At 32.8% G+C, this 11037-nt stretch overlaps 1 protein-coding gene across 1 annotated transcript; it reads left to right on the top strand.

Moving 5' to 3' along the window:
• The first annotated feature begins 7525 nt into the window (after nucleotides 1–7525).
• LOC125212516 (protein indeterminate-domain 12-like) lies at nucleotides 7526–10735 on the top strand. Its single transcript, XM_048112714.1, has 4 exons — nucleotides 7526–7900; nucleotides 7989–8193; nucleotides 8281–8677; nucleotides 9971–10735. The coding sequence occupies exons 2-4, from the start codon at nucleotides 8031–8033 to the stop codon at nucleotides 10533–10535; spliced, it is 1125 nt and encodes a 374-aa protein (XP_047968671.1). The 5' UTR covers nucleotides 7526–7900; nucleotides 7989–8030; the 3' UTR covers nucleotides 10536–10735.
• The last annotated feature ends 302 nt before the right edge of the window (nucleotides 10736–11037 follow it).

Raw genomic sequence — 11037 nt, 5'->3', positions numbered from 1 at the left:
GAATCGTTGGCGGATTGATCTCTAGAGAGAGACACAGGGGCGTGTGGAGACCGGAGAGATAGAGGTGGAGAGAGTTGCGGGCCGGCTTTGGGAAGGGAGAAGAGAGTTGTTAGATAAAAAAAAATTACCACCATGCCCTTTCATAATAAATTAATCTAAAAATATTTTTTGTGTGTCAAAATCTGGACCACTCATTTAATAAAAATGAGTGGTTGATATTGCATCTCATTTCTCAATTACTCTAAAAAATCTCAATTGATCATGGACCTATATATATATAGGTTTGTGTTAAAATGACAACCCCTCTTAAAATGACACTGTGACACCGCTTATACAACAATATTATAAACGCTACACAACAATATTACAAACGCTACACAACAATCTATAGATTGATGTATAGTGTGTCGGATATTGCTGTTCAAGAAAAATTGTTGTATAAAGACCAAAGACATTGCTGCCCGTCTTTTTCCAGATTTTTTTTTGCCACGTGGCAGCTTATTATTCGTCCACGTGTACAAATGATTGGCTAGAAATAGTGGTATGGTGTTATTTTAAGGGGTGGTGGCACCCTAACATGCCCCTATATATATATATATATATATCAAGTTATCATTAAAACACTAATAATAATGGAGATCTCACTATCTACTAACATTACATTAACTATCCTTCTCATCTTCTTTCTTAGACTCTTAATTTACTAATTTTATCTTAATTCTCATATTATATGATATGCCCATATATTTATGGGACTAAGGGAATCTTGTTCTGTACACGAATAACACAAACATGCAAAAACAAAGTGTCCGTATGAGATATGACAGCTCAGAATAGTCAATATTAGTAAAAATGTTGCAATATTTTTCAGAATTATACAATATAAGTGTTTTGGATACATGTGAATTTAATTGCTACTCCATTTATTAATCAACTTTTTAACTGTTATTTAATTTACATATTTATTCTATACAGGCGTATTTTAAATCCCTAACCATATTAGAATATATCAATTGAATTAATATCGTCATCGTATGTCTAGTACTGATCATGAGAAGCAATCTTAAAACTAGAACATGTAATTAGTAGTGTAATTAATTTGTTTTAATGATTTGAAGATAATTTTGTTCATGTATATACTTTTAGTAGAAGGAACAAATCTTATCAAGTTTGAAAAGAATACGAAATTGGAAATAGTTTGAGATTAGAGTGAATTGCATGAAAGGTCCCTAATTTTTGCACTTGTAACACCAGTGATCTCTAAAAAAAAAACACCAGAAGGACCTGACGTTAAATATAATCACGAATCATGTTTTTTAGCCACTTTTCGGACGAAAATGTCCAAATAGTTTGAAGGGCATTTTTGACCATCTCTAAATTCGCTGACATATGAATTCTATCACAATTCTGTCAGCAGCTTCTTAAGTGATTTCCTAATAAGTTCTGGTACTTCATACGTGATTAAAGTTTTGTCAATATTTGTACCAAAAAAAATTCTTATGTTCCTCTATTCCTAGTTAGTGGTAACAATATAGTACTTATATCATGTAGGAAATTCATCGAGGAACAAAAATATGAAAAAGTGAAGTTATTTATGCAAAAAATCCGAATCAATAATACACTGAATAAAAATTAGAAAGTGTAAATAATGACAAAATTTTAATTACGTATGAAGTACAAAAACTTATTAGAAAATTACATAAGAAGTTGCTGACAGAAATGTTGCAGAATTCACATGTCAGCAATATAATGGAGTGACAAAAATGCCCTTTTAGGGCCTGAGGGTATTTTGGTCTAAAAAAACATGATTCATGATTATATTTAATGTTAGACTCCTCTGGTGTTATTTTTTTTTTGTTAGGGTCACTGATATTATAAGTACAAAAGTTAGAGACCTTTCATGTAGTTCACTCTTGAAATTATAGCCACGTCCCTTCAAAGAAACAAGTGTTTAAGAAATTATTTCACAAAGTGGGTTAAAAAATTAGGAGAATGTGTATATTAATTCTGTAATAATAATATAATATTTGAGTAAGATGAGTTATGTGAAATTTATTTATTAATTGAAGATAATAAAAATAGATAAAATATTTAATGATGGACGAAGGAAATCATATATTCATGCTACATAAATATAAGTAGCTTGTTGTAGAAAATAAATAAAATATTTAATTTCAATATAATTCGTGTAACAGATTACGTCAATATAACTTGCAAAATATGTCAGTATAATACATTAATAAGGTCAATATGAAACTGTATTTACGTTTTCATGTATTCGTGTTGACATATTTACACTATATTTACAGAATGTTCCTCAATCCTAAATTTGGTTTATTCTTATCTTTTCAATATTAAACAATAAAAAATGAAATTACACGTGACAATTTATAGACCATTAGATCTCCAAACTTCTATGGTCTTAGATTAGTTGAAGTTAATAATTAAGGATGAGTTAGCAATTGATCACACCTCATAGCATTAGAAAAATCTATTGCGAATTAGAAATTGTCATGTATATATTGCAAAATCTACTTATTGTAATAACAAGCCTATTTTTAAATGCCATGTATAGATTGCAAATTCTTCCTATTATATTTATAACAAACCTGTCAGATTGTTAAATATTTTTTCAATAATTGAAAAATCAACTTTTATCACATAAATTCTAAATGGTATTTCTTATTAAGTAAATTATCCAGATATATATCACAATTCAGGTCTATATATATTACAGACAACAGAGACATTACTTGTAGAAACTTCTAAAAATCATCAATAATGGAAAACCTACAGAAGAAGCATTTCACACTTGTGGTTGTCCTTTTCATGATCATTACAGGTAGGCACTATTACAATGTGTATATAAATTTGTAGTAACTTGATAGAAAACTATGGATGTCAAAGTGTAAGTTTTCATAAAATAAAATAAATCGATTATATAAATGAGATATTCATATGTATGTGTACGATCAAGTTTTTTTCCTCGTGCAATTCTTCCTTACCTCTGTTACATTGATGTATATATATACTTTATGAATGTGATAAAACTCATATTTTTAGTTCAAACACATAATTTATTTAATTTTATTTGTGTTGTTTTAGTGAATGGATTGAGTGTTGATAAGATGTGCACTGCTATACCATTTCCAGAGGTGTCGTGCAGTAGGGATTCGCCGGCTAAGTATGAACCTTGTTTAACTTTTTGTCAACAGAAGTTTGGATCTGTCGCAGTTGCAGAGTGTGTTTATCCGATTGAAAAAGGAAAATTATTTTGTTTGTGTGTTGATTGCAAAGATCCACGACAAATCTTATGATCTCAATGGTAGAATTGTGACTTAGACAAATTAATTATATTCAATGCTTTTATTCCAGTTTAAATTGTACGTGGCATGTATTAATAATAAAGATGTGATTTTTTATGAAAAAATCCAAAAGTATTTGCTCAAGACTTGCTCTTAAAAATCTCACCAAAACCACTAAGGAAAATAGATGGCTTAACTCACAAAAAACCTAGACCAAGCTAAGAGATTATAAAAAAAAAGAAAGATTGAGAATGTGAGTGAATTGGGATCTTAGTTTCTTCTTCAAACCAATTAAGACAACCCGATACAACTCTCACCAATAAACTAGTTGCATTAGTTTCACAATCCTAAAATGAATTAAGAAATTTAGAATTGATTAAAAAAAAAGTAGAGAATAAAAGCTCATATTAAGCTGATAATATCTTTATTTAATTTTTCAACTATTCCGGGGCAAAATGATTAGTTTTGAGAATTTGGGATATATTCAGAGTGGGTGGTATATTGGGCCTTTTGCAAGCTACAACGGAGAAAGTAAGCCCACGTTGGCCCAAATACTTATTAATGTATGCCCATACTGGAGAAGGGTAGGCCCACGTCGTTAAGGCATTTTCAAAGGGAAAAATGTCATTTTGGTAGATAAAATTAGTCGATATCAGTAAAATATTATTCTGTACACGAATATATATAACAAATATTAAACATGCAAAAAAGTGTCCATATAACAGCTCAAAATAGTCAATATTAGTAAAATGTTGCAATAATTTTTCATATAATTATACAGTAGTATAAGTTTTTTGGATACAAGTGAAATTAATTGTTACTCCATAATTAATCAACTTTTTAACTGTTATTTAATTTACATATTTATTCTATACAGGCGTATTTTAAATCCCTACTAATATTAGAATATATCAATTGAATAATATCATCATCGTATGTTTAGTACTCATCATGAATAGAAATCTGATACTAGTAATTAACAACATGTAATTAGTACTATAATTAATATATCCTGCAGACTAAAAGGATAATATATTGCTGAATCTGAACCTGGAACTCTATTCGCGCCATTCATATTTGTTATTTCATCTTATTTATGCGTAATTAATTACTTTTATTGATTTGAAGATAATTTTGTTCATGTATTTACTTTTAGAATCACAGAGTGTATTCTTTAAAAAACAAATACAGTAAGAAATTAAAAAAAAAAAAGGGTGAGTGAGTTATATGACTAAATGAGCCATGAAAGAATCTGAGAATAGAAGACCCGTGAACAAAAGCATCATTCAGTTCATGACTATCATTTTGCTTATTCCTTCCCTCTTATCATATATTCTCTTTTCTCTACTCATCAATCATCATCTTTCACTTCCAAACATTATTGCCATTTTTTCTTGGACGTCCCTAACTAAATAAATTATTAGACCCAAAGCTTACATATACTAATATAATGCTAACAACATATCCTTAATCTGCTAGATAAATGGGAAAACCAAGCCACCTAAAGATGATAGTACTTTATTTATATATTATGACAATAAGAAATATAATAAAACAAATGTAAGTAAGTCGAGGAAATCTCTCTTTCAGTAAGACAAAATATACGCTTCTACCAGTATTCTCATATGACATATTGTTGTAGATAAAAAAAACTTTCTTTGAGCATGTAGAAGTGCCTTAAACTCGATAGACACCGACAAACTTATCAAAGTTTTGAGATTCGATCGAACAATGCACCTAAATATCACTCCTTATGGCATAGGGGAAACTTAGAAGATCTCGCCATCAAATCACATCAATACATGATGATGGTCCCGAAAACATAATCCTAACTCCATTCTCATTAGATTTTGAGCTATGGTCGACCACACATTACATAATCTACAAAAAATTAGCACTTTCAATTCCTGAAAAATCGAACAATTAGTGATTCACTAAAGTTCGTGATAATTGATAAATTAGAGTTAAGTTGTCAATGGCGTAGAACAACAATATTTTCTTTAGGGTTTCAAAAGATGGATACATATGTGTGCAATACAGAAACCTAATCTTATCTCATGAAAAGGGAAGAAGCAAAAAGAAGAGAAACTGAATCTCAAATGAAAGATAAACACATGATCCTATATTACATTGGATACTCAGCAGTTTTTAATTAGTTTCAAGAATCTCGAGATAAGCATGCGTCTTGGGTCATATTCTTCCATTGCTCACATGTTGTTTGTTGCCATATACTTAAATAAATTTGAGTTCTAGCTAGTTAACACATTTAATATTTAATTATGTGTTTATACTCTATATAGATGGTTTAATAAAGTATTAGTAGTAGTATACATACTATTAAGGAAAAGTATTCCTGAATTATTATGGAATGGTTTTTCAAGACCAGTTGTCTAGTCTAATTAATTTACATGCTTTCTGCCCCTATAATGATTATATGTATGAAATTATTATTATCAAGACTGTAATGATTTTCAATGGATAAAAGGGTGGCGGGTTCTGCAATACATCATATGTCTTTTGGATACAAATTTGGAATAAGAAAAAGTTACAAAAGAATATTTGAGAAAAAAGAGACCTTCAAAATTCCCTCTAGTGGGGCTTCGGTTTTGAGAAATTAAGTAGTGCAATCCAGGGATGAGATAAGCAGTAAACATGTAAACATCACGAGAAATTACATTTCATGGAAAAGGAAGTAAGTAAGCATATAATTAAATCCCCAATTCAATTGAATATTTTGTCTCTGCGTATAAAGTTTGTTTGAAACTCCTAAACTTTTCACATTTTAAAATTTCAATATTACCACCAACATAATTTCAAGCATGTTGTTCAATTTTTCTCGTTAAATGTTTACAAAGATTACTGCATTAAATTTGAACTTTGATGTAAATTGGGTGTGTAAATTTTATGGCTCTAGTAATAGAATAGTAATGTGGGTAATGCCTGTGATAAAGATCTAAAGTTCGAATTGGCGGTGATGCAGTCATTTATTCATTTATAATGTTGTAATTATAAAAAAAATTATGGCAAATTAAATCCAACTTTTAAATTGTTTCAATAATATGTCGCGACCTCTTTATTGTAGTAGATTCATATTGCTTCTAGATTTCTGAATTATTTTGGACCAAAGATTCAGAGATTCATTCGGTGTCCAGATTCAAATGGATTGATGATTTATGTTTCTTTGTGATCAATTTTAACATTGGATGTAGAATTTGATGTGAATCAAATATTTCATATGTTTCTCATAAATTTTACGAATTTTTACTATGTTTTTAATTCATAAATGTCTATATATATTCCCTCATTAGATCGGAAATCTAGCTACACAGCTGAACAATAATTAACGATTCATAAAAGAAGAAAAGAAAATAATGAGATAACTAAACTCGTATTTGGTGCTCATATAACATTAGTTTGACAATTCATATAATATGTAAAGTATTTGAGAGCGTAAAAGAAATGCAATTCTACATAGGTTCAATTAAAGAAGTAATACAAAAAATTGAGTCCAAGTCATTTTTATTTCCGACAAGATTAAAGAATGGAAAACAGAATAATTATAACTTTCAGACTAAGAATAATTATAGTATACATTTAGAAATAACTAGAGCTTTTTGTCTCCAATTGCCTTATACTTATATAAAGTATATAATGGTTCTGAGTGTGTAAAAATATCATCAAAAATTGTGAGCTGATGATAGTCAATATGATAATTTAATAATGACAACCATAGCCGTGGGGTTACATAAAATTGTGGGAATATATTAGAAAGAGAGATATAGCCTCATCAACATCAACTCTTCCACTTTGCCTTTAGCCTTTAAGCTTTAGCCTTTTGGCTTTGCCACCATTTCCATTACATTTATATCCTTTTAAGCTTCTCAATTTTCTATGTTAACAAATATACCTCCATTTCAATAAAACTTTCAGGGGTTTGGGTGTTTTATAACAGGAGCAAAAGAAGAGACAAAAAAGTACCCATGTCAGTCCTCTAATTTTAGGAAAAACAAAAAACAATTGCATATAATCCATAAGCGACAATTAATTAAAAAAAGAAGAAGAATATTTGATGGTTCAATAATATTCATCACCAATTCTTGATTTTTCTTTGTTATCACACACACATACTTTACTTTGCAGAATTCTTGCTTTTCTTGTTTTTCGAGCCGTTTATTTTCTGGGATTTTTTTTTTTTTTTGTAGTTTTATATTTTTGGAGGCTCGACATTTTTATCTACTTAGGTTGGCCATTTCTCACCTCTCCAAATCAACACACGCATTCTTGTACACTGTTTGTGCACCCAAATACTACACCAATTATAAAGATTACTATTCTATTGTAGACTTGTAGTTGTAGCTTCCTAAGAGAGGAGAAAGAGCAGAAATGCTAAGCAGCCTTATAGTTTAAGACCACAGAGTTAGATTCCTTCTGGTTTTGTTTCTTTTCATATACAAGAAAAATCAAGAAAATACATATGCGAATCCATCGATTATAAGTATTTACTGGTCAGATGTATTAATTTTCCAGGTGGGATTTAGCTATTTCAGGGCTGTTTTCCGCCACCTGTTGGATTCAGTTCTAGGGCTTTAATGAGGGTTTGTTACAACAAGACTTGTTTTTTTCATTCATAAAGATCCAATTTTTATTTCTATTTTTGCTCCATCTCTCAAAATTCAAACACAGTTGCTCCTCCTTTTTGTCTGAATTCACCTAAAGAAAACAATCATGTTTCCAATGGTGATTCCAAATTCAAGCGAAGAAGGCACCAATTCTTCAAGAATCCATCAATCTGATTTGGGCACCCTAAATTCAATGCTCCAGAATTCCAACGCCATCACCACTCCTCAGATGAAAATCAAGAAGAAAAGAAACCTCCCTGGCAACCCAGGTAGTTGTAATAGTAGTACACACACCCACCCACATGTGTATCTGTGTTTTTTACTTCACTTTAATTTAATTTTGTGGTGTGTTGCAGACCCTGATGCTGAGGTGATTGCGTTGTCTCCGAAAACCCTGATGACAGCGAACCGATTCGTGTGCGAGATCTGCAACAAGGGTTTTCAGAGGGATCAGAACCTTCAGCTCCACCGGAGAGGGCACAATCTGCCGTGGAAGCTGAAGCAGAGGAGCAGCAAGGAGAATCGGAAGAGGGCTTATGTCTGCCCGGAGCCGTCGTGCCTCCACCACCACCCTTCTCGGGCGCTGGGCGACCTCACCGGAATCAAGAAGCACTACTGCCGGAAACACGGCGAGAAGAAGTGGAAGTGCGACAAATGCTCCAAGATCTACGCCGTTCAATCCGATTGGAAAGCCCACTCCAAAACTTGTGGAACTCGAGAGTATCGATGTGATTGTGGAACCCTCTTCTCCAGGTAATTTCAATTTGATTAATCTCGTGTTTTATTTAATTTTTAAAAAGATTCAATTTTTTTTAGTGGGCTTATGTTGTTTTAGTTATAAGTGCAATTAATGCATGTGTCTGTCAAATAAAATAGGAAAGGGGAAATAAAATCTTGTTATTTTTCAGATAAATGGATGGATTGTTATGTTGGGGGAGAAATTGTGAAATGTGGAACAGTGGGAAACCTGCATTTTCATGCAAATGTCTGTCTTTTCTTTCACAACTTTTGCTAATTGTAAGTACTATAAAAGGAGTCTAGGAAACAATGATGAATGGTTCTTAAAGAAAGTTATGGAAGCTTGAATACTTTTGTTGATCATGGCGGAGAATCCCTGCAAGATTTCTCACTATTTACTGACAGATGGGGTAATAATTTGGGAGGCTATAATCATCAAAAACTGCAAAAAGATGGAATTGTTGTGTTGTGTTGTTTTCGAGCTGCACATGCACTCACGCCCTACTGTGTGTATGTGTGTGTGCATGATCAAGCTCTATTTTCAAGATCACCTTTCGTCATCGTATATGCAAATTGATTTTCTTTTTATTGCTCATTTTTCATTGTGCATGCAAATCCATCTCTCTCTCTCTCTCACACACACACACTTTGGGGCTCACAAGCTCAGAAAAAATCATCTACATTTTCTTCTTGGCTTTTGTTTTGAAAGTTTATAGTGACCCACAAGACTATATTGCCCCCCCATACTAATTATTGAAGAACTTTATGTCTTCTTACTCCCACCCCCATAATTCACATGTTAATTTCCTATGAATTTCGCTTTGGGTTAAAGAATCTATGACTACTCAATTTGATAATTTCATTATTTATATTGTGTACATTACCTCGTCTTACAATAAGAGTTACATTTTGTCATTTTAGTCTGTCTCACAATAAAAAATTTATTTCACTTTTGTTATAAATGGTAAGTAGGTTTCACGTTCCACTAATTAACTTCACTCACATTTTATTAACTTCACTCACTTTTCTTGAAGCCAGAATAAAATAACCGAACTTAGCTAGCGGCTATAGGTTTCCATTAATACCAAAAAAGAAAGACAACAATACTGTTGCGTTCTCTAGTACATGTACCATATTGTGGACTCATGATGGTGGTGAAGATGGTGGCATGCATGCTAAGATATGAAGATCATGATGACAATTGAAACACAATATTCCACCTTGTCATTTAGCCATTTCCCCAAACAAAATAAATGATCATCATGTCATAGTAATTTACATATTTTCTACTTTTACTTTCATGTGCAGGAAGGATAGCTTCATTACCCACAGGGCATTTTGTGATGCATTGGCTGAAGAAAGTGCAAGACTCTCAGCTGCCACAAACTCATTAATCTTGCCTCAACAAAACCCTAATTTCAGTACCACCACCCTACCATATCTCTTCAGCCCCCAAAACCTCCTCCCATTCCGCAACCCGTGGGGCCCTCCTTCCCAAAACCCTAACCCCATCAATCTCTCATCGCCACTCTACCAAGAGAACCGGAGCTTGATCATATCGTCGTCTCCCTTCGGAAACTCCCAGGCCGGGGCGGCTCCTCTCTCGGCCACCGCGCTCCTCCAGAAGGCGGCCACGATGGGGGCAACGGGCAATGTGGGCTCCACCATGGCCCAGCTCGACATGCACAAGACTAGCGACGGATTGACCAGGGATTTTCTAGGGCTGACCGGAGACCAATGCAGCGGCGGCGGATTGAGGGAGCTGCAGCTGCCGCTGGTGAAAGTATCGGCGTTTGAACGCGATCACAACTCTGTGTTGAAGCAGCATGGATTCGGGTTCACTGAAACCTGCTCCGGGTGGGGCAATTGCTAGAGAGGAAGTGTCTCCTTTGTTTAGTAGTACAAACCCAAAAGGAGGGAAACTACAAGAGAGCTCGTTTATGATTGTGTTTTCAATTCAAATCATGCATGGTTTCTTTTGTGTGTTAAATGTGGATTATCTGTTACCGAGAATAATAAATTATCTGCGGATCTTTTACAAGTTGTGGGACTGATTAATTTCTTGCTTAGTTTTTAAAGTTGAGCTGTTACGTTTCTTATCAAAAATGGGCACATGTAAAGTCATGAACTTTCAAAATAGTTTGATTTTCCCCTTTAAACTTTAGATGTTGCATGAAACGTCATGAACTTTGCCGGTCTATGTAAATTTCTCATCCGACCCGATAGATTTTCGACACAAATTTATCGCGCCGGAGGCGTGGCTTGGCAAATGACAAATTTAGTGTTCAATTCGAATTGTGGAATTAATGTTATTTTTATGCTAAATTCGATTTAGATGTTTATGTCGATATGTATGTTGAATTCGATTTGTATGT

Source organism: Salvia hispanica, chromosome 1, assembly GCF_023119035.1.
Source record: "Salvia hispanica cultivar TCC Black 2014 chromosome 1, UniMelb_Shisp_WGS_1.0, whole genome shotgun sequence".
Taxonomy (NCBI): domain Eukaryota; kingdom Viridiplantae; phylum Streptophyta; class Magnoliopsida; order Lamiales; family Lamiaceae; genus Salvia; species Salvia hispanica.
Note: the sequence above shows the minus strand (reverse complement) of the source record. Positions and strands in the feature narration are given on the sequence as shown.